Source organism: Mya arenaria, chromosome 5 (assembly GCF_026914265.1).
Source record: "Mya arenaria isolate MELC-2E11 chromosome 5, ASM2691426v1".
Taxonomy (NCBI): Eukaryota; Metazoa; Mollusca; class Bivalvia; order Myida; family Myidae; genus Mya; species Mya arenaria.
The window spans coordinates 42,833,854-42,858,951 of NC_069126.1; the positions used below are offsets into that span (position 1 = coordinate 42,833,854).

Here is a 25,098-nt window from a genome sequence, read left to right on the forward strand (position 1 = left end):
AAGGAGGCAATAAATTCGACCGGTGGAGGAGGTAAAATCGTCAAATGCAAATATTGAGTCAGAAAAATGTTCGGTTGCAAAGAAAGTGTCGGATTTATAAGAAAAAGGACCAATTCTGGACCAATTCTGGACCAATTTTATCTGGTTTAGGGATTTTGTCTTCATATTGTTTTAACATTGAATGCGCCCGGTATACGCCGAAAAGCATCTTTTTCAATTAGTATGCTCCTTTCGTATCATTACTCTAAGATAAAAATAGTGAACAGATTGTGGGTACCGATGCAGTGTTCACAAATAAAAGTGTTGATTTTATCCACAAGTTTACGTATGTTCTCGGCAAATGGTATTTTTGTGCATGTTGTAATTGTCCTTGCATGTATATATTTCTAATTTTAAAACTTAATGGTTATCACTCGATTGTTTCCTACTCAAGTTTGCGTCATTAACTCGCCCTTTTGTTATTACAAGAAAATTAAGTTTGGTGAACCTGTAATCAAGCCCCTGCCTCTTTACAATAGTGTAAGTGTCTCTAACCGTCCATATCGACATCGATATAGAGAAACATCGAGAGATGTTTATATACAAATAGAAGGAATAAATTTGAGACTGGAAAACATGTTTGACATAATCCTACTCTACTGCAAATACCAGTATTTGGTTGAACAACTATACAGCGTTGTATTCTTATCAAAATATTATTGTTTTAAAAAAAATAATGGAGCAGCACAAATACATCCTGTTTACTATCAGACAAAACGTTGTTAATATGACGTCCCCGTGTATATCACAAAAAAAACGGTTAAGGTGTCAGGGGTCGTCACCAGCAGCCAATTGTATAAAACTGATTATCTTTTTTATTTGGAAACAAAGTCAGAATAATTGTCAGCATAATATGGAATATCATGAATAATTATACGCCATATATGGCTACAAACTAGGTCGAATATTAAGAAAACCTTTTTGTGATAGAACATACATTGGTGCATATGAGACATATCTGGTTAAAAACACTGTCATTAGGTCAACTTTTCGGAAAATTTATGTTTTAAGTTTTTTTACTCCCTTTACAAATTCATCAGTGTTTATCTTTTGTCGAGAAATTTAGTCAGAATATTTCTCAGCATGATATTGAGGACCAGTGTGCATATAGGTCATCTCGGGTCAATCAATAAGTCACTAGGTCAAACATAAAGACATTGTGGTAAAGTTTCTTACACATTTCATAAGTCTGACAGGGTCAGCAGCATTTACTTTCCCTCATTCAACATGATACACCCTGCTGCAAATCGCATTTGTCAAAATCAAAAATCTGATTTTTATGCAATTTCTGCATAACCTCCTGCTATCATTACTTCAAGATGAGATTTACGTAATATTACTGTCACTTTTTAATTTGTGCATCAAAAGATACACAAACTATAAAAAATATTTTTGTACATGTTTGTAGGTATATTCATTAGCTTGTCAAATTCAGCCGAACTGCTTGTTATATGAATTTGTTTCAAGATTTTTAAGTTTAATAACATACGACAAACGCCTCCCTTTCTCTCGCTTGACGTAATAAGTCAGATAACAAAAATGTTTTCAGCAATAATGGTTCAAGCATAAAGAGACAGCGCCTATGTTAATATTAATTATGTTGTATATGTTTTATCTGAAATAGTCTTAAAACGTATGTACTACTAGTATGTATCACATTTTTACAGGGTTTTCGCGATTACTTGTAGAACGCAGCGATAATCAAGCTGACTAATAGGTCGAGGTTTACTCTTCAGAGTTTCCAATTTACAAAACATAACAAAAGTGGAAAATTCATCAAGAACGATGAAGTAATTCCATACACTCTTTATACATTTCGACATTAAGAATTAATGTAATTGATTATTTTAGAATAGCAACGGGCTTTGTTTGCATCGGTTGCTTTTATATTTATTTAAATTGGGAAATTTAACACATGGAAAGATTATTCGTAAATATATTTGATAAGTATTGTGAAACGCACATGCTTATATTAGCAGTGTTATCCCCATAGAAAGAAATTAAAGGGAAAATTAGCAAGTTCTCAACACATTAGTATTTGTTTGTTATTGGATTACACCAAAATTACTATTTATTTAACTTGACGGTAAATTCACTTCATCGTTGTGACGACGTCGTCAAGTTTCATGATAGAAGAAATACAACTGGGTTAACTGGATAAACTTAAAAATATAGGTAACTTACAAAGGAAGAAGCCTATGTATTTAAGGGGTTAACACATGGCAGAGCCGGGTCGGACCGTTGTGTGATAAATGACACTGGTGCTCATAACGGTCCTTGACGTCTCCGCCACGTATTAACTCCAAATAATACGATGGAAAAGGACAAGTCCATAACCTACTTCTTAAGACAATTAATACCACAGAACTCCAGTTATGTCTGAAACACATTTCATATCTGATATTACACGGAAAAGTTAATGCATGGAATTGATGTTGCAGAATAAAATATCTAAGATTTACAATTAGTTTTGCATTTATCATGCGTTTAAATGAATTTACTTATTTAAGACGAAAAGTAAATATAAACATTTTGCTGTATTGGTTAGATAATTTAATTTGTTTAATACATGTTCATTACGTCGTTTTGAGTACGTATTAGCCCATGTCAGAAAATAAATTATTTATAATATACTAATTTCTCACATTTAATAAAACAAATATCATGACATATCTTTTACCGATAACACTGAGCACGTTTTCTTATACAGCAACTTCAACTTCGAATATTTCATGACAAAAAAACAAAACATTTATAAGTGAAAATATATATTATATACAACACACCATAACATCGCTTGATCTTTATTAAAGTATGCTTTTGATATCAAAGTTCCGGTCAGAAAGTTGAATACATTTTAAAGTATGCAATTGTTTGAAGAGGTGAGATAGATATTGCCCATATTCAGTTGTAATATAAATGTCCGAAAATGCAGTTTAAACGAATACATGTTACTATATTTTTAATTAAAGAAGCACGGTTAGTACACAGTTATTGTTATAGAATGTTTATATGGACATGCACATGTTTTCTATCGTATAGTACACTGTTTTGTTGCACTAAGTCTCACTTACATAGAACTTGAAGAGTGATGGTTTTTGCTCTTGTCTTATCAACCGCCGTCCCTCCAGTAGGTGACAACGTGTTCATGGCTGTACATGTAACACCTCCGGTGTGTGTTTGCAGCACGCTGGCCAGTTGGAGCGTGGGTCCACTATGTGAGTCTCCATCAGGGTACGTCCAGATGTAAGTGGGGGGTGGGTTCCCCGTGCTGCTACAGGTAAGTGTTAGAGGACGTCCAGATATTACCCGCACTTGGGAGGTAACATCGGCATTCTTGTACGATACTTTCGGAGTTGACGGTTCATCTATAAATATAGCTGAAGTATTATACAGTAGATACACATTTGGGAATGTCGACTATAACCGGCAAACGTGCAATCAAGTCAAACATTACAAACATTTAATCCATGTAAAAATATACTGGAGGAATTCGGCAACTTGTATGCAGCCGTAAGCTATGTAACACAGGTCCTGTGTGTGTGTGACTATAATTGGAAAGCATACAACAAAGATGACTAAAATTAAAACAAAAACATAGTTACACAAAACACCTAAGACAACACTGTAAAAATACAGCTAAAACCCGCCAATGTTTGCCTAAATACGCACGACCTGTGTTTTGCTTTGTTACAGAAAGTGACTAAAATTATCAGCAATTATTACTTACACTGAACATCTAAGAAAACGCTGACGGAGTATACCCAGTCCCCGCCGTTGTTCGCCCTGCAGTAAACGCCCACCTCATGATCGTTTCTCTGCACAGTCAACGTCAGTTTACCGATAGTCACAATCAGAGAACCACTTGGGATGGGGTATGTTTCCTTCCCGGTAGTAATTTCCGTGTCATCCGCTCTGTTCGGTGTACCGTTATCCTTGTACCACTCGACGATGGCCTGGGGGTTTCCGACAGATGTCGCACACCGGAATTGCCTTGCCGTGTTGTCTATGACAGAGAGGGAACGGACCGCCGGGAAATCCATAGACACCGCAGTTATGCCGACTGTAAAAAAATAACTTCAAATATGAAGCTGCATAGTGTCATAACATAACGTACAATTTTTCGGGTCGAATGTGAAACTACATGTTTTTCATTACAATTTACATTGTGGACGCAACATAATAACGGTATAATTATGCTCACGAAATGACAATAGTATAGTCCCCCAAATATAAGTGTAACACAACGTTTTTACAGGAGTGTGTGACCACAAAGATCACATATGCACTGCTTTAGAACAGAAAAAACATCGAACACATGTAACTTAATGTTCATAATGAATAATATAACGCGAGCAAATGTAGTTTTCGCAAAGGCATTGTCTCTTTTTTCTCATCCAAATAACCCAAGAACACAATTTTATAGTAAAACCTTCACGATAATAAAGAAATCCATGTGTTACAATTGAATTCCGAAAGTACCCTATTATCCTTTTCCCAGACTATTAAGTGTAGTACTACAAATGCTTGCATTGTATGCAATTTAAGGGCATTGTATTCAGTTTACTTAAGCAAATCGTTTTTTTTCATGAGACTACGTCAAGATAAAGAGTAAAATGTTCTACAGCGGAACGCGCACATTTACGTCGACCTCAGCTTACAATAATCAAAACGTTTGCTTGTAAATTGAACAATTTTAATGAATGTCCAATTTATTTTTACTTTGCAGACACAGATACATTTGACGTATCAAAATTAAATGGTCCTTGGTCGACATTTAGAGTTTGGCCGAAACAGTGTCCAGGATTGTACATTATACAGGAGGGAATAAAAATATAAAAATCATGTATGTCTGTAAAAAATGCAGCATAATACAGCATCTCAGAGGAAAATATTTCCAGGCTTTGTTTTATTTACCTTTGCTTTATTACATGAAAATCAGTCAGTTTTCTAGCATTAATGTTAATATGCGTGATTCATCTCATAAGTTATAGGATATACTTTCACGAGCCTATTGCATCGAATTCAACGGAATATTTGCCAATGTTTAATACGTCAAGAAGCAAAATGATACATTCTCTTTGTTTGTTTTATTTATCAAGTAAGAAAAGTACAATGAACTTCTAAATCATTTCAATTTTTAAGCAAAGCAGATACAGCCAGCAGGAACACATCACTGTCGTCACATAACATTTGCTTAATCTGCGCAAAAGGTCTCTAAAACACTAGTGAATAGTCTTTTTCAATTATTAACATTTATTGATAATATAGATTAAACTGAAATTAATTTCAAGCAACCATAATATTATATTATAGTGTTTTTGTGTGTTATTTTTTAATCGTTTAGGCCAAAACATGTTTGTTCAGGGTAACATCCCCAAATCTAGGTAGGGTTGGTAGGTTTTTAAAAAAAAATCAAATACACGGTATGTCATGGAGGTAAGTTTCGTTCAAAACAGACTTTCTTTCAACCGATGGGGGTAAAACTCCCCTTTTAGCTTTAATTTTTATTTAAGTGACACTTGGAGATGTGACGAGGTCAAGCCATAATGCAGCCATTATAGGGTGCGAGCAGACCTTTATAAACTCAACAACAACAGTTTCCCTAGCCAATTTGCCCAGGGTATCATATAGATTATGGTACACTGGGGTGCCGAGGATGCTAGAATAAGGCAGATAAGAGTTAAAGAATTTATGAGGGTTATAAAGTTGACCGGCTCTTTAATAAGTTTGTTAGAAAATTTCAGATTTGTACGATTTAAGAATTATCCTTAATTGAGCAGAGCTCTTAGAGAAACTTACGTTGATATAGTACTGAAATCTCAAATCATTTCTAATAAACTTCATCTTATAAATCATGTCTCTGTGCAAACTATAATTGATCTTTAATACGAAATCAATTAAAGCCACATCCACATCTTTATTGCTTTAACGGTTTTTTATTTGTTCTCATAACAGTGTTTAACACAAGTTGGGTGTGAAATTTAGGAAAGGGACAAATAAAATTAATATTAATTACTGTCGCTATCATTTAGTACCGGTCTTTTGCGATAACAAGTCAAACAAATATTACAGAGACAGCGTAAAAACATTAACCTCAAACGAATGGATATAGGAGCATATTTTCAATATTCAACATTTTAATCAATGATTTCCACGTCTCCGGATTACCATGATCATTACACTTTTATAATTCAAAACGAAGTTATTTAGTTGTGTTCTACGGAATAAATTATTAAATGAAAAGGGTTGCAAATGCATGTATTCATGGTGGCTTTCTGGACTTCTATCTTGTGTATTGTCATTTAGACAGGTATACCGCTTATTTTATAGCACTTTAATGTTATGTCATTTCGACACGTTATGAACACCAAGTGCACTTGTTAACAAAACATGCTTAAAAAATTTCCTTTTAATGAATTTTTGGCCATATAAAAAATAGTATTTCAAAACAGTTGAGTTGCGTGCAAAAGTAAAGACCAAAATGTATAAAAAATAATAAGAACTTAGGCATTACTAATGAACATTCATAGCCCGTATTTATTTCGAATATTGCCAATTAAGCTTAAAACATTAACATTTTATAAGCAAATAATTACTTTTTAACTGTCTCACATCGAGTATCATTCTTTAATCAAATAACAATGAAAACAGAAAACTGCATTCAAGCCTAAATCACAAAATATTTTCAGATCGAACAAAGGAGCGAAATAGTTATCGAATATGATTTTACTTTAAATTACAAACTTTGTTGCACATGTCATACCCGAAGTGTCATAACCCTGCCACCTGCTGTGAAAACGTTGCATGATGTGCAATAAAACCATTATCATACAGTTGTGTACACAATTTCTGGGCATCGATTTTCTACTCATTTTACACAAATGTTCAAAAAGAACCAAAATATTTTTTAAAATTCATTTTTTTCGATAAGTGCAATTGAAAGAGAAAATATATCTTCACCGTTATCCGCTGAAAGCTAAGGGGTCGGATTTTTATGAATAACTTTAAGCAGCGAAACAAGTTTAGTACCTATTTTATTTAATGTAACTTTGGGTGACCAACAAAACCCTAAAAAATGAAAAAAAATGTATAAAGCATACAATCAAAATAAAAACGTCATCTTCAAGGGCAAGAATTATCCTAACATATATGTCGGAAGTAAGTTGATATATTGAACGAATAATTCGTGAGAACTGTTTAACCATTTCTTGTCTATGACAGAGACGGAACGGACCGCCCGGAAAGCCATAGACACCGCAGTTATGCCGACCGTAAAACATAACTTCAAATATGAAGCTGAATAGCGGGCTTTAGGTTAATAACAACCAATAGCTATTGTCATTACAAAACGTACAACTTTTTGGGTCGAATGTAACACTACATGTTTTCCATTACAATTTACATTGTGGACGCCACATAATAACGGTATAATATGCAAACGAACGGATTTCCGCAATAATGCGAAATGACAATGGTATAGTCCCCAAAATATAAGTGTAACACAACGTTTTTAAAGGAGTGTGTGACCACAAAGATCAAACATGCATTGCTTAAGAACAGAAAAACATCGAACACATGTAACTTAATGTACATAATGAACAAAATAACGCGAGCAAATATAGTTTTCGCAAAGGAATTGTCTCTATTCACTCATCAAAAAAACACAAGAACACAATTTTATAGTAAAAATACTAAAAAAAGGACCAAAATATTTTTTAAAATTCATTTTTTCGAAAAGTGCAATTGAAAAAGAAAAAATCTTCACCGTAATCCGCTTAAAGCTAAGGGATCGGATGTTTATAAATAACTTTTAAATAGCAAAACAATTTTAGCTCCTTTTATTCAATGTAACTTTGGGCGACCAACAATACCCTAAAAAAGGACCAAATGTAAAAATCATACAATCAAAACGAAGACATCATCTTCAAGGGCAAGAATTATCCTAACATATATGCGGAAGTAAGGTAATATGTTGAAAGAATAATTCGTGAAGACTGTTTAACCATTTTTTCCCTATACAACTCTATAGGCACTTTTGCTTTACTGGATTTCTCCAAGTTGGCAATGCCACGTATTGTTTATTTTTTATCAGGATACTTCGAGAAAATAAGACGTCATAGCAAATGTTTACGTTACTCTGGATTAAACTTAGTACATGTTTTTTACTTCAAATAATAACTGCATACATTTTATAAAAGCGTCATATAAAAAAAGTTCCAAGTAACTTTCGCGGATATCAACGCTTCAAAGAATAATTCCTAATCCGAATGCAAGAATAATAATTCAAACATTAAACCGTAATAATCATAAACGAACAGTTAGTATTCTTAGGATTTAGTTATATTAATTGATATCAAGAAAATGGATAATTACCTCTTTCATATTGAATTAGAAACTATTCGTTTGACATGTTATCATAATATCATTATAATAAATGAATATAAACCACGGGAACAATTATTGTATTCTAGCTGGCATTCTGATCTGTGTTTATTCCCTCATACACGCACGTATATGATGTTATTTCACTTACCTGTCACAAAGAAAGTTACTTTGAAAATAATATTAATTTTCCCATTTGTGATACGACTATACAACATATCGTAACAACGACAATACATACTTGTAACGACGATTGTTTTGTCACCACTGTTGTCGTTTGAATCACCTGCTGGAGGTAAACAGAACCAAACGTCCCCGTTCATGTTTCTGGTGACGGTCCGGATTACACAGACGTACTCCCTTCGACTAACACAGGAACAGCTAAGGTAGGATGGCGGTGCGGGGTCGGTGGCACAGCCTAATGGGCCGAACCCTACCGCGGTTATTATTTTAGTTAATGACAATAGCCTTACATTATACGAAACATAGTTCACATCGGTAGACGTAGAGCACGTCAGCTGCAGGGATGAGTTCTCCTGGACTGTGAAACCTCCGGATGTACCGTTCCCTGACAACGTTACACCCATAGCTGAAAAACGTGTAAATTTTCATCAATTTGATATATTTTAAATAATTGATAAGGTTTTTAAAGAATTATCATCAAAATATTTGAATCAATTAATTGTCTTAAAGCTGCCATAAAAGAAAGATGGTGGAACTTGAATGTGAAGAAAATCAAAAGAAATTAAATTGTTTGAAATCTGTTTTCCCTCGTGGATATTTCACATCGAGACTTTGTGAAATTTTAACAAACTTATTATTTGTTTTATGTCAACTTTTCCATATGCACGCAGTAGCACTCAGTTGTACCTTTGAACTTATCCTCGTTTCAAACAAAAACGAATAAAAGTATATGCGTCCGCAGCACGAAGAAAAAACACACAACACATATGATCTGATCCATTACACGCCGAGTAATCATTGGAGCCATAACATTTTGTTATGTGTTGAAAATGCTCCAACGCGTCTTCCGTTATAGTGCCAATGAGTGGATTATGGATGTAAACAGTGAGTATGGTTTCTTATTTTCATTTTTAGAGGTTTATGCGAGTAAATTTAAAAAAATGGAGAATGTAGTTCCACATAGGAATGGCCATGAGTTGTTCTTAAGGTAAAAGTTCTGAATAAAATTTAATATCTTATCGTCTAGAACTTGCATAACTTGCTAGACGTTAGTGTTGACAACGTAAAAATCTGGATTTTCGTGAGAATTGTTCACATACCTTAGGTTTAAGCATTTTCTTTACATGTGTGTGGCTTTTTTATTGACAAAAGGTTGCCGCGTTACAAATTTTAGAACTTTATTTGTTATACTTGCTCGATTTTCTGAACGTTGTGGTGCCAATGAATAGGTTGTGGTGCTCATGAATAGTAATTTAGTAGGAAACGAATTGTGAACAAACTGAAGTAATTTCATAACAAGAAAATTAACAGTAAACTGAATTAATATCATTTTCGATCTTTTTAAAGTATGACCTACTACCACACACCTTCGCGGACTTTAAGGTTCATTTGGTGTCTAATAAATTTATATTTAATAGCAAATGGTCGTCGTAATCCTTATTATGTATTTCCAGGTATTTTAAGGCAAAAATCTAACGATTGTGTGTCACATTGGTGGAAAAGGAGGCGGGGCTATTCATGTCGAGAAAATAAATCACTCAGTAGCTCAAACTTTGCAAGAAAAAGTATTTTACAGTCATTCACCTAAATAAACAAACACTCCCTTGCCATCTCAGAAAAAAATATTCCTCCCTTGCAGCATTGGAAAAAAGATAGTTACTAAACGAGCACGGTTTCTATCGCCGATAATACATGCTGAATTATCTACCCACAAAAGAAAAATCATCCAATGCAAACGAAGGAATTTTTTTTGAGATGGCAAGGGAGTGCTTGTTAATTTTAGGTGATTGACGGTAAAATACCTTTTCTTGCAAGCTATGCAAGTTCTAGACGATAGATATTAAATTTTATTTAGAACTGTTACCTTTAGAACAACTCATGGCCATTCCTATGTGGAACTACATTCTCCATTTTTTTTATTTACTCTATAAACCTCTAAAAATGAAAAATAAGAAACCATACTCACTATTTACATCCATATTCCACTCATTGGCACTATAACGGAAGACGCGTTGGATCATTTCCAAAACATAACAAAATGTTATGGCTCCAGTGATTACCCGGCGTGCATTAGCCAAACGGTTCATGATTCACAGACCAATGTTTTTAATATTCTGAATGTACTAATAACAGGTGGTCTTTTTAATAGTCTTAAAATACATATTAAACGACGACAATAAAACACATCGAAACATCTTCCAAACTGATAAGTGTTGACTAAACATTTATTTACTATAGAAATTAGCTCCTTAAATCACTAAACACAATCTTTAGTTTTCTGCAACAAAAATAAAACACAACAACATAGAAATGACTGCAATTTTACAAATACATTCTTACATGTTAACACAATTCTATTTGTTTTCATCTTATTCTTTCACGCTATCAATACCATTTAATATTGTATTCTTGTAGTTTGACTGTGAATTAAGTTTTTCAAAGTTGAAATAAGGGGAGGGGGTGCACATTGTCTTATTACGCAACACCATTTGCTCCATGTAACTGGTGAAATATAACACAAATATAATACCTGTCGTATTCGTTGATAGTTTCTGCCCAAAATGGTTATGGTTTCTTAATTTATAGTTACCATACACACGCAACTTTACATGGCAAATTGTATGCCAACCACATCAAACATTATCAATTCGCCACATAATTAAAACACATTGTTCAACATGATGAAATAGACAACAATTGGTTATGGTCCATGATGAAATAGACAACACTTGGTTATGATTATCTTAAGCTTTATTTTTAATACTTTTCACATTTTCCTTTGACTTTCTGAAATATGCCTTAGAATTTGGCAATTCACTATGGTCTAACTTCTCTTTCTGTTTGATTTCTTACATGAATTTCTTATTCTAACAGTTTTTTTTCATATTCGCTACTAGCTTAAACCATTTGTTTCTACATTTATTTAAATATTTAAATGTGTATACAAATCAGACTTATAATCTTTGAATAAGCATGAAATAAATATTTGCTTACATAATGGCTTGATATGACTATATGCAGATCTTTCTTAAATAATATCAAACAAAGAGTATCAATAATCTCACAAAGCTTAGACTGTTTACAAATTCACCAATATTTTCAGATGTCTTTGCGTTATTAGAGACAGTAAATATTCTCTGTGTCACTTTTTATCAAATAAGCTACAAACACACGTTCATTTTAGAAATTTCATATAAACTTAAAAGTGTTTCTTTTTAATTTATGCATTATTTAAATGTTTAGAATACCCTCTACATTTTCAGCGAATGGCCAGTAGTAGACTTACTCATTAAAAATGTCAACTATCGCGCGTGTTTAAAGGTCCGCTTTCTGCCACTCTTCCGATACACACTCATTGCGTAAGATTTTTTTGGTGACAATGTACCTGAATAAATAGCTTAATGGTTAAGAAGGGCTCATTCGCAACGCTCACGCCGCCCATTCTTAATTATTTAGAATTTCCATCATATCATCTAACTATTACATATTAGGACCATTAAAATCAGTTCATAATAAAGTTATTTAAACAGTGGTCTCACAATATATTCATCTCATATTGACGAAATTATTATGATATAATTAAAACATTCCTTTTAACACAAAACTAATATATATATATATAACTACTGCCCTGTGGATAAACAAATATGTTTTATCCAATTTTTAATCAGTCTGTTTTTAACTCATAACTGTATTATCATTTAGTCATAATGGGCGCAATATGTTCACTGTTTGCTATACTCTGCTTCAATTCAGTTTGAGTCCGTAACGAAATTGTGTTTCGACAATACCTAAAGCTCGTAATCAATGGACATGTATCTTTCTATAAATTTAAAGCTTTAGTTCTAGTTAGTTTACAAACAATCTACAGTCTGAGTCGAGCATTAGTATTAAGCTTTCGCATTTGATATAAGTTTGAGATTTTAATGTTCAGCGTGTTTTCCCAGATAAATAATTATGGAAGGTACGGTAAGTATTATGATCATATAGGTTATTGTCATGGTTCAATTTAATTGCTGTTTAAATATGTCATAGTGCCAACAAACCACCTCTGTTAGTATCACATCTACAGGCAATTTCGTTTTCTTAGGTTTCAATCATTGTTAATTTAGTGCAAACATTTTCTACAGGCAATTAGGAATAATGTTGCCAACCCCATAGTCCAACAGCCGTGTTCCCTTTGATAATTTTGTAAACTGCATTCGGCTCTGAACACTCTCTTATTGCCACTGTAGTTCAGAAACCGGTATGTAGCGTAATGTGAATATAAGATCAATTGGTTTGAACAAAATTATTTCATAAGAGCAGTTTTAGGATGCACAAAGTTAAAGAATAATCAATAAAAACGATTTTTATGAGGTAATAGTACATGCAGGTAAAACAATGATATATTCACAAAAAACAACAACAACAGAATAATTTCGACAGAATTGAGAGAAAAGCTTGTTAGCTTATATTATGCCTCGCTTCTGTCACTCTTTCAAGCTGCTTGTAATACTGTTATTGTTGTAACTATCTAGCTATTTGAAGATTTATGTTATCTTTCAATGTGATGTGATTTGAAAAGTGAATGACAAATATATGAAGTATGCGTTTGTTGTATGAAAGTAGCCAAAGGGAGTAACTACTAAAAGAGCATGAATAGGGGGAAGAAGAAGAATAGGTCAAGAAAGTTGTAGTGTCAGGGTTGTTTAAATTAGCTTAAGGAGATCAAAAACGTTTATTTTACCGAATGTAGTAAGGAAAGTGATAAAACGCCTAATAGCAGACAATTGGTCGAATAGATGATGCCCTTGTGCATGATATAGGGGACAGATAAAGAAAAAATGTTAGTTGTCCATCATTTCACAACTTTGGCAATTTGGACGTTTAATGATTTGATTTATAGAAGAAATGTTAAGATTACTACTGTAACAATGCACTCCCAGCCTTGGATAGATAAAACTCAATTTGCGTTCACTTTCATAGTAGAAATAAGAAACTTTTATTTTTGTTAAGACTGTACTAAAAGGATGAGGAACCAACTGTTTGCGGAAGTGCATTTCATGAGAATATTGTAGTTGGCATAAATGAATTCGATAACAATGGAGTTTTACAAGACATGTTACGAACAGAATCCCGAAGATTGTAGGAGGCTGTAACACCTACTCGGGACGGAAAAAGTAAATTGAAATAGGCTCGCGAAAGAAGATGAAACATCTTGTAAAAAGTAGGAGTACATGTTTACTCTGTCTGTCCTTCAGATATTTAAGTCATGTTTCAATATACAAATTTGAAATGGAAACAAGTCGTGTTGCTCCGGAGATGATCCGCGCTGCCTCATGCTAAACCTTCTTAAGGTATTTTTTTCAGTTTGAGCAAGATTGTCCCAACCACATCTAAATAGTACAACAATTGCTGAATAAATGCTTTATATCGAACTATTTGTGATTTGGGATCCAGGGCGTATCTAAATGAACCTATGTAGTAAATATGTTGCAAGGCCTTTGGTTTGACGGACTGAATATGCTCATGCTATGCAGAGGGTGTGAAGTCTATATGTTTATCAGCAGATACTTCCTCATTTTGAACATTACCCATAAAGATAAATGGATGTGCATGTCTATTTGATTTAATAGAGATGAGAAGAGGTTCGGCTTTCGTCGGAATGAAAGATAGATTTAAGTCCTGTTTCAATATACAAATTTGAAATGGATACAAGTCGTGTTGCTCCGGAGATGATCCCCGCTGCCTCATGCTAAACCTTCTTAAGGTTGTTTTTTTTTCAGTTTGAGCAAGATTGTCCCAACCACATCTAAATAGTACAACAATGGCTGAATAAATTCTTAATATCTAACTATTTGTGATTTGGGATCCAGGGCGTATCTAAATGAACCTATGTAGTAAACATGTTGCAAGGCCTTTGGTTTGACGGACTGAATATGCTCATGCTATGCAGAGGGTGTGACGTCTATAAATTATGTTTATCAGCAGTTACTTCCACATTTTGACCAATACCCATAAAGATAAATGGATGTGCATGTCTATTTGATTTAATAGAGATGAGAAGAGGTTCGGCTTTCGTCGGGATGAAAGATACAAGCCACCTTTCTGGCCATATATAAATAATGTTCATGTCACCATTTAGTTACTGAGCAGCAAACAATGGGTCATCGACAATGATATACGTGGTTATATTATATACTCATCATGAATCCACAAGCAATACAAATGTCAACATACGGTTGTCCGTATTCAACTCCAGTGCAATACAGGCGTATTCCACTCCAGTGACGTCGAAGACGAGTGCGCATGCTACTTTCATTACTAGGTCATGGATCTATTTATATAATATGGAAAACCAAGTAAACATGTATAGTGAGCGGTAAATAAATAAATACGACAACGAGTTAAAACTATTGGAGTTGTGATTTATGTCTAAAAATATATCATAAAATCAATAGCTTAACGTTTTATACTAACTATGATTTAGATAATTAACAAAACAAAACAACAGGGGCTAACGACTGATTCTGAAGAGAAAGATGGAGTTGTATACGAACTAAATTGTGCTCAAGAGCCCCTACCATCTGGCTATGCTGAGACTCCTCAAACGGCGCCAACTGTGGATCTAAGCAGCCAATTTTCATCATTGTTGATGAAAATGATAAGGAAATATTTATTAAAGACATGAGGAATCCGAACACAGTGAAGAAAACTCTAACAGCGATTCGGCAATTTCAAAGGTCTGTATAAAATATTGAAATTTTGTTTTAGTCCAATATTTGTTAATAGTACTGGAAACTATATTAAATCAGTAGTTCAGTTTGATGTATTGATTTATTAAAATGATTCAAACACTAGCTCCGCAAAGCTAGTCCATTTTCAGTTAAACAAGGGCATAACTCAACAAATAGTTTATCCAGAGTGATTGAACTTGCCCTTTGTCACTGTAAACTTGTGTACCAAGTTTCATATCGATATCTTGAAGGCTTTCCAAATGATAAAAGTAAATATTTAAGACTATAAAAATAACCACAACTATTACAACAATACAAAGAAATAAGTTTGTTTGTTTTTTTAAAAAGAAGAGAAGTGTAGAATGTTTCTTACAGGACAAATACATACATGTAAAACAGACCATTAAATTGTAGAACAGATAAATATTCTAGGATCTTGTTTGTGTTATATCTGATAAATATATAAATTAATAGAAATACAACGTGAAAAAAATTGACACTGGCAAAAAGAAAACTAGTTTTGACCAAATTTTAACATAATTTTTATATGACATTAGAACCCAATGCAATTTAGCCAGAGAAATGATGATATGTGAATGTTTTATTTTGTATTATAATGCATATTTTTGAGCTGATGACATTTTCACAAAAGACATTAATATGTTTGTTTATTCTTGAATCGCGACAAGTATTGCTTTCTATATTGCAGATGGCTGACAGATTCCCCTCGATTGCAGTTCAGGGATATGCTAAACGTACCGGTGGCAGATCTGGATAATTATATCGGATCTATTCGGAAAGCAGATGGTTCCGAATATTTACCGGAAACGCTTACAAGTTATCATAGAGAGATTATCCGGTATCTTAGGGAAAATAGCTATGCAAACAATATGGTGCAGGACAAGGAAATCAGTAAATCAAGAACAAGTCTTGCCTCAAAAAAGAAAACAGCTGAAAATGAATGGCAAGGAAAATAGACCAAAGGTTTCCCACCTCATACCTCTAGATGAGGAGAAAACTCTGCGTGACAAAAAGTGTCTGGGGAATGAAAGCCCTCAATGATTTTGGACCAATTTTTCAGAATGCAACCCTGAACAACTGTCAAATCGTTGTTAACCATATGTACAGATCCTCACCTCAGACGCGTCGTAGGATCCGCGTTATTGACAGCGATAGCGATTAAATTATGCACCAGAATCACTCGAAACAACCGTTAAATCCATTTTGTTTGTGTTGCACTGTTACTAAATCTGATCAATATGGCTGACACACATGTTTTTCCCACGAAATGACGTCACCGTGTTTCGTTTGTTTTTAGAAATATTATAATTTCACTGGAATAAAACTTTGAAATAGCTTATTTATTTAGCTGAATATTCATTAAAGTCATGCTTATACTTTAAAGACAGTTCCTTGAGAAAACTAACGATTGGTCTTGTTCAAAATATGAAATTGTAAAAATGTATTCTTGCGCGCTAATTAATAGGAACAAATTTACAGCATAAAAATAGTCCGTTTTAAAAATGTTCTGAAATTGATTTTTTTTTAATGCAGACAAGGGTATATAATAAAAGGGTTATTTGTACTGCGTTTTGATCCGGGAGGTTGTATTCGACTCTCGTGGATCTTTGCAGATTCGGCACTCCTCGTGAAATCCAGAATCTGCAAAAATCCACGAGAGCCGAATACAACCTCCCGGATCGAAACGCAGTACCAATAACCCCATTGTATCATTGTATCATCTGCAAAAAAGACTTATTGTTGATTTAATTTCACGAAATATTCATTTATATAGAAAAGAAAGAGTAAGATTCCAATTATTGGAACTCCGTCAGATATTGAAACCGTATTTGACATAGTACCAGACAAGACAATACACTGTTTTCTTTCACTGATATAATCAGTAAGGCTTAAAAGGGAACCCGAAATACCACTTTCTCAATGTTGCCAGTCTTAAGAACATTTATTAGGTCGAAGACATATCGCCTGAAAATATTAAAATCTTGCAGGGAACGGATATCAGAAACACTAGGAAGATGTCTGTAAGATACAGTAAGAATGGTCTGTGATTAGAAAAAGTTATTCAAAAGATATGCCTTGTGAATGTTTGATTCGTAAGACGGTGCCATCATGAATGAGAGGGGGAATTGGCTTTGATACCGATGTAGGAGTAGTTATTTCTTAATAGTTTTCCTAAAATTTATAGAGGAGAAGGTATTATCCCGAAGTATCGAAGCAAGTTTTTCACAATGTGTTTGTTTGGCTAGTCTTATGATATGGTTGGCATTGTTACGTGTTGTCCAATAAGCTCGCAAGTGGTGTTCATCATAAGAGCGTCTGGCTCTTTAATATAATCTTCGTCTTTGACGGAGTAACGAATAAGTTTCGAATTTCATTATAAAACCATGGGATCCGGAGTGCGAATCGTTATAAGCTTTGACGGTATACATCTTTCGCAAAATATCAGTGGAATTATTAACCTGCATATCGATACTTGTGTGAAAATAGGAATTTCAGCCATAAGATGACACAAGCGATCGGAGTTCGGTATTGTTCCTAAGTAAAAAAAAATCAGATTTTCATTCAAATGATGATCCGACCGTTTAATTTAATTTCATTATACAAACAAGACAGTCAAAGGACGGCTATATTCCCCGCCGTTTTTTTTTTTTAGTGTATTTTGTTTTTCTCGCAACCTGACTGGTACGTTGAATCTGACCAAAATTATACACAACCACTGATCAAGAGTGGGAATATAGGAAATACAAGTTGTTTGATCGGTAACCTAATTATTCTTGGATATACAAATTTATTATAAAAGGATATTTGTTGAAGTTATGGATGTTGTGTTGTGTAGGCACGATCAATGTCAAGGTTATTTTGGCTAAAAAAGAAGGAAAATGAATCCTTGATTTATAACATCGATGAATATCAAGCCTTAAGTAGTTTCGATAAAATGATACATATACATTGAGGTGACGTCATAACATTGTTTTACTGCTTTTGAAGAGAAAACACATTGTATAAATATATAATTACATTTTTGTCCATTGTTGTTGTTTTTTAAATATTAATCTTGTTGCACCTAATGATAATGCTTGATAAAGTCCGCTAAGTATCAATCTGTGCAACTTGTTTAACACTTTCAATTAACATTTATATCTTATCCTCTATATAGCATTGCTATAATATGGACCCGAAACTTCATGATGGATTACTGGCACAAATTGCAATTGGTTCGAGTTCTTGGATCAAATTCAGTAATTGTTGCTAAAAGTACATGAAATGTATAACGTCAGAAAATTCAGTAAGAATTGACATGTCTACACTGCTAAATTATGTTGTGATATTGCAGTTGTTTGAACTACTATTGACCAATTACAATAATTCAGTAAAATAGCAAAATCCATGGCAAGAAGTGGTCTGTATAGTGCAAAGGAATCACTCCAGAGTTTACCTCAATGTTTGTATATAAGTGGTCATTCATTCCTCCCTGGACGTGAGTGGACTGATGGATATGGTAATGGAAACATTTGTACCAATTAATATGGTAATCCATCAATGCAAAAGTGAGGTATAGCGCGGACACAAGCATGTGTACTCTGACCTTTAAATGTCTTGTGTTACCTTAACCTTTGAGGTATGAACCCGGGTCAAGGTAACTTCACATCGTCACAACGAGGACAACATTTGTACTAAGTAATATGGTAATACATCAATGCATAAGTTATGTATGGCGTGGTCACGAGCACGTGTACTCTGACCTTTAATTTTCTCGTGTGACCTTGACCATTGAGGTATGGAGCCGGGTCAAGGTCACAGCACATCGTCTTAATGAGGACAAATTTTGTTCCAAGTAATATGGTAATGCATAAGTAAATTATAGCCCGGACACGAAATGTAACGGACAGACGGACGGACGGACGGACGGACGGAAGGACGGAAGGACGGACGGACGGAAGGACGAAGTGCATTCCCATAATCCCCTCCCCACTCCGTGGAGGGGGATTAAATATAGGGCAGTGATAGCAAACCAACTGATCCTGGAATGGCTCCCAAAGACAACATTTAAAAAAAAATTTGATGATGAAACTAAGATTAAGTCGAGAAGATATTCTAAGTAAGGAAATGAGTAGTGCCACGATTGACTTCTGACAGATTGAAATGTTGACATACGGACTGATAATGATTAATTCAATTCTAAGTTTAAATCTCCTGTAATGACTTCTTCTTTTATACCATTATCAACGGCCAGTGATATTGGGTTGGTAATGGATTCAAGTACACATATGGTGGAATTAGGGGGTCTGCAAAAATACATTCTACATCATTGACTTCAAGATCTCGTCGCTCTTATACAAATATGTCAGATTTAATGAAGACACCGACACCTCTATGGGGTCATTTAACATGTCTCTTCTAAAATGAGATGACAGACAGAAAAAGGCAACTCAGAATATTTAATGTTAGGCTCGAGTCATGTTTCAATTGAGGCTAATATATCAAAGGTATGTAAATCAGCATACAACATGTCTTTTTGCCGTAACAACTCTGCATATTGTAATATACTATACTTAAACTACAATAAACCGCAGTAGAGGCTTTGGAAGAATAGGGCGATAGAGATGATATAGGACTGGGATTTTCATGACCATTCCCACTAGAAAGGAATACAAGCATAGACAACCAATAAATGAAATCAAAATGAAATAAATGTTAAAAACCTTCTGCTTGAGCTTGAGTTTTAAATGGATATAAAATGTTTAACGCCAATGAGCACATTGTAGTACAATTAAAGTTAACGTCAGTAAAGCTTTATATAAATCAGTATTTAAAGATAATAGCTTCAAAGAGTATATTTCATGTTATCGTTTTGTTAACGGACGTGACATAATAAATTAATCTTTATAAATGCGATTATTCCGACCACAAATATAATGTAATTGTTAAAGGTGTAACTACCTTAGAAACTTGTTGAAAATGAGATACAAAGAAAATAATGCAGATGGGTTCTGTATGTATTTCATGCAACGTATGACAAATACGTTAAAACGGGAAATATTTAATAAAACATGTTGATATCACTATTGCCGCGGGATAAGATAATATCTCAAAGTTATTTTTACATAATAATTCAATGCGATCGGGTATGTGCCTTTAATGTGTCTTCATACGTGTACTCTTTTCTCCAGACAGGCGTTTTATTTTCTAGACTTACTTAATCCGATTAAAAATCTGCTATTAACACCATGTCAGTCTAATAAAAAAATGATTCTTTTATTATTGATAAGATGCAAACAAATATTTTAACAGAATGTAATCGGAAATGAAATTGTTTTTTTTGTTTGTCATAAAAAAACCCAAAAAACATTGAAATATATAAGCTAGAAAGTCATTTTTCTAAAAATAATTACATAGAAAATACATGAAGACGCAAGTGCACATATATTATTAATACACTAAAAGAAATATCTCCAATTTGAAGTTCATAGATCTATAAACAATTTTGCACCGAGTAATATAAGATACATTATTAAGATATCTAACAATACAAGATATGGATTACGATCTTCTACGCAAGACACTTCCCACATTAGACGTAAAAACAATTCAAGAAGCACTCGTTCGATGCTACAGTGGGAACGTTTGGAACTTTTTACCAGAAGGATTACGTAAATCAAACATGGAAAAGACATTTTAAGCCTGCAGCAAGAAGTTCTTTATACATCATCAATTGCAAAAAAACATTGTAAGAATTGTATCCATATTTCCATGCATATAGTTTATACATTATGCATATTTCGAGTAAGGTGTTAATACATTGGTGACTGTCCTACTTACTCAGCTTAATTTTAATGAGATTTCTTGTTAACATTTAGGTACAAATTGATATATTGTTAGGTTTTGATGTGTTAAATTAATGTATTGCACTCATGTTTCTTTAAGTTTTCGTATTATATTTTAATACATAACCTTTAAAATAACATCAATTGATGCTTACGTTTTCATTCTAAGCATTTTTTCATGTCTAAACGATCATTTATTCCTGTTATGGGCCATGATGAAAAAAAACTGTAATGATGCTTTTTATCTTTACGTATTTTCGCGGTAGTGAACTGTGATTTCTCATTTGTGTTTTATTATTGCATCACTTCCCTTAGTATCATTTAATGTTTTGGGTGGGTAGGTTTTATGTTCTTATAGAAGGCCACATTGTAAATAATACGTTTGTTATGTCTGTTTATAATATGATTCCTATGTTTTATTGCGTTACCGTCTTTTCATTATTATTATCAATTAATATGTATATGTACTTGAAAGTAAACAATGCATATCTAAATAATATTTATGCGAAAAGCTACAGAAAACAAGCTCAGTTTCTGTTACATTTTGCATTTTACAAAACTTAATATGCACTCAACAACAATTATAATCAGAAAACAAACTTGTCAGGTTTAGAATGTTAGAATAAAAATGATTGAATAGCACTATATGTATATTTCTAATTCATAGATTTATTATAACACCAAAAGTTATAGAACATAAATAGCTAAGTTGCAAGGTACAAAGTATATAACTTAGTGCGTCTATAACACAACAAGATAATTTCTTCACATAACAGCTTAACTACCTTTTGGTAAAACATCTGGATTACATACTGCAAAAAGTGTTTTTATTGAATCCCTTACACTTAAATAAAGAAAAATGTTTTTTTTTTTTTTTATATTGTTGTCAATTATTTTGCAAGGTAAAACAGTCTTGTTCCTCAAAATATAAGATTTTACTCTTGTCTTTTCACTTCCTCGTTATGTTATAAAATACATCAACATGTAAATGCCTATCTCATCAGCGTTAAGCTTTCGATGTGGATCTACTTAAAAAGAACATAAGTATTTTAGGTTAAACGTCAACGTAAATATATCATAGGTGTTTTAATTCTCACCTAAGTTTGTTATCCAATACACAACCAGTATCAACTGTAAGTTTTGATTCAACATGACTGCATATACTTTTGTTCATAAACTATGACAAATGATCCTACAAATGAAGTGCACAATCAGGAAGTTTAAAACGCGGGTGTAGCTGATTTGATAAACCGATACTGTTAGATACATCTACTATGCACTTTTCAATAAACCTTTTTTAAAAGCTTAAGGCTAGGTTCAGATATATCGACAGTGTATTTCCTTGCAAGAAAGTAAGCATGTTGAACGTGTTTATTATGAAGAAATTTTATATAACAACTCCGTGATTAGGAACATTTCTGACCAACACCAAACAAATATCGTAAAAAAAACATTTAATTGTAATGCATCTGAACATTTTCAGAAAAAGTATAACAAAGGATAATCGTTCTTAATCGAGAATTCTTATGCAATTTTATATATGTTAGAAATGTCCCTATATAGGCACTTACAGAGCACTTTTGGTAAATAAGTACTTTGATGTGTAATGATGAGAAAAAATTCGGTATGAAATCATAAACTATAAAAACATACAAGTTAAAAACTGCTTCACATGCAGCAAGGAGAGTGCACGGCGAAAAACAAGATGGTTTGGTTTGTTTATATATAATCTGATTATTAATATTCCTTTTGTAGTGGTAGTACAGATATGCATTGTTATAAAGGGTCGAATATTTTTTGTTAATATCATACGTTGTGAATACTTAAATGAAGAAAACAAAAGAAACCTAAAGAAACTTTTACTTGTGAAAAGAAAACTTTTAGATTTACTAACCGGTATAAGTTTGGCTAATATTTATTAGCATTGTGTACACAATGATAATATTTGAATAAACTTGATAAAAGTTTAAAAGGTAATACATTTCCATATTACACCATGTTTATAAATATTAAATAGTGTTATTTTGCAAGCTATATCATAAGCTTTTCAATGATCAAACTAATTATAGAGATTATGTGCATTAACATTAAAATACATTATTGCAAACTAATGATAACCAGAGGCCCATAAAGGACAGTGCTTAACTGGCTTGCTTAATTTGTTCGTGTTATATCGGACGGTCTGAAAGCCATTTATCATCAAGTAACTGCTAAGACACTAGTCAATTCTACAAAACATTAATATTTTTTGTTGTTGACAGGCATTTATATATTTTCTTATACCATTTCAAGGGTCGATACTCAGTCAAAGACACAGAAGGCCAAACGAATAAAGTAAGCCTTGTCTTATGAGCATTTAGTGATTGTCCAAATTTGCTAAAAAACTGGTTTTAGTGGGGTTTAAAGTTTCAAAGGCGGATCGGGAAATTGTCGTTAAAGAAGGTGCAATATATGTGAGCATCCTTTTGAATTGCGTCTCCTACACTCCGATCCAAAGTCAATAGGACATAACGTGTTTGCATGGGAAGTTGATGCTACTTCCCCAATTTCTTCTTAACAGTTCCTATTCTGAAATGGTGCATTTCAACGTAGTTTATAACTGTTTTCCTTTATTGACATAACATGGAAACTTAGATTTAAAGGGATGGGGGGGGGGGCGCAGCTGGTGCCGTTAGTTGGGCAGGTAGGCTCAATAAATAACTTAATTATTTAAACCGTGGATATAAAGTCAATACTTGGAAGATTACTTGCCTTCATAAAACAAAACAGAGGATTGAATATAGCAGCCTTATATAAGCTTTTAGTCCTTTGATTTAATGAAAGCTTTGCACGTTATCTTTAAAACCGTCTTTAGCTGAATCTACTAAGCTTTCAGAGTTTATGAAAAATTTGCAGATTCATGTTATCTTTATACTGAATTTGACTGGCATGGAATATTTTGGCATGTGACGACGTCATTTTCTTCAAATCTTTTACAAAGGTAATCATTTGGAAGAAAATATTAGCTAATATGAAACTGTGTGTGATGCTCATAGTTTCAAACAATGACTGCATCTTATCTTTGAAAAGCTTTTGCACTATGCTGTGAATTGTATTCCTCCGCATGCAGATAGAGGTGGGATCCAATATTATTAAGTACTTGGGGTTTATCTATTAGTTTATTAATATTTTTTTTTTATTTCCTCAAGTTAATGCATACTTTGATAAGATTAACCTTTTACGGGTTTTTTATTCATGGTTGTTGGGATAAGAGTGAGGTTTGTGCACGTAAACTGGTTTAGACTCCCAGTAAATTTACAGTGTATTGACCGTTACGAGGCGGTACCTAACAATCCTTGGTAAACATACTTAGTGTTTTTATATAGTATATATGCACTGTGCTGTTTGTGGAGTTTTGTACTGTCATTCCATGTTGTTTTTTGTGATTTTTTGTTTTTGTGTTTTATGTCTTTGGCGTTTACCCAGTACTATTAAACGGGGGTTTAATATTTTTAAACTTTTGGCTACTGAGATTGTTTCTGTAGTTGTTCACATAGGTATTTATATAAAATAACTAAGCGACAAAAAATATACATTGATTGTTATGACTTTATAGGAAGGATCGCATAAGACACATTTCTTGATTAACATGAAGCTTACACAGGCCATTGTCATGCAACACAATATAGTGAATTACAATAATTTCAACATAAGTTTACGGAGAATTAAGATTTGTTTGAATTTTATTTATCATCATAAATTTGTAAGTATTCAATATCTTAACCAGACGATAATCACTTTGTAGAATTTATGTTTATATGCAGTTTCGATGCAGCGTTAGTCTATTTATATGAAAATAGAAGGAAAGATGTTCGGGACGAAGCTCCTACCTCGAGAGACCGCCGGTTCTCGAACGGCCGCCTGTTCGAACGACCGCAGTTTAACAG

The 25,098-nt window shown here is 33.3% G+C and overlaps 1 protein-coding gene across 1 annotated transcript; it reads right to left on the reverse strand.

The window, feature by feature from the left end:
• Nucleotides 1-2,732: 2,732 nt before the first annotated feature.
• On the reverse strand, nt 2,733-22,402 carry LOC128236287 (cell adhesion molecule 4-like). Its single transcript, XM_052951174.1, has 4 exons — nt 22,270-22,402; nt 8,666-9,013; nt 3,770-4,102; nt 2,733-3,407 (listed from the first exon to the last, which is right to left on the reverse strand). The coding sequence occupies exons 1-4, from the start codon at nt 22,322-22,324 to the stop codon at nt 3,106-3,108; spliced, it is 1,038 nt and encodes a 345-aa protein (XP_052807134.1). The 5' UTR covers nt 22,325-22,402; the 3' UTR covers nt 2,733-3,105.
• Nucleotides 22,403-25,098: the final 2,696 nt, after the last annotated feature.

Coding starts and splice junctions, on each gene's coding strand:
- LOC128236287 (XM_052951174.1), bottom strand. CDS start 22,324: ATGTTGAATCAAAACTTACAGTTGATACTGGTTGTGTATTGGATAACA. Junction 9,014..22,269: donor GTATTGGATAACAAACTTAG/GTGAGAATTAAA, acceptor CACGTTTTTCAG/CTATGGGTGTAACGTTGTCA. Junction 4,103..8,665: donor CAAAACAATCGTCGTTACAA/GTATGTATTGTC, acceptor ATTTTTTTACAG/TCGGCATAACTGCGGTGTCT.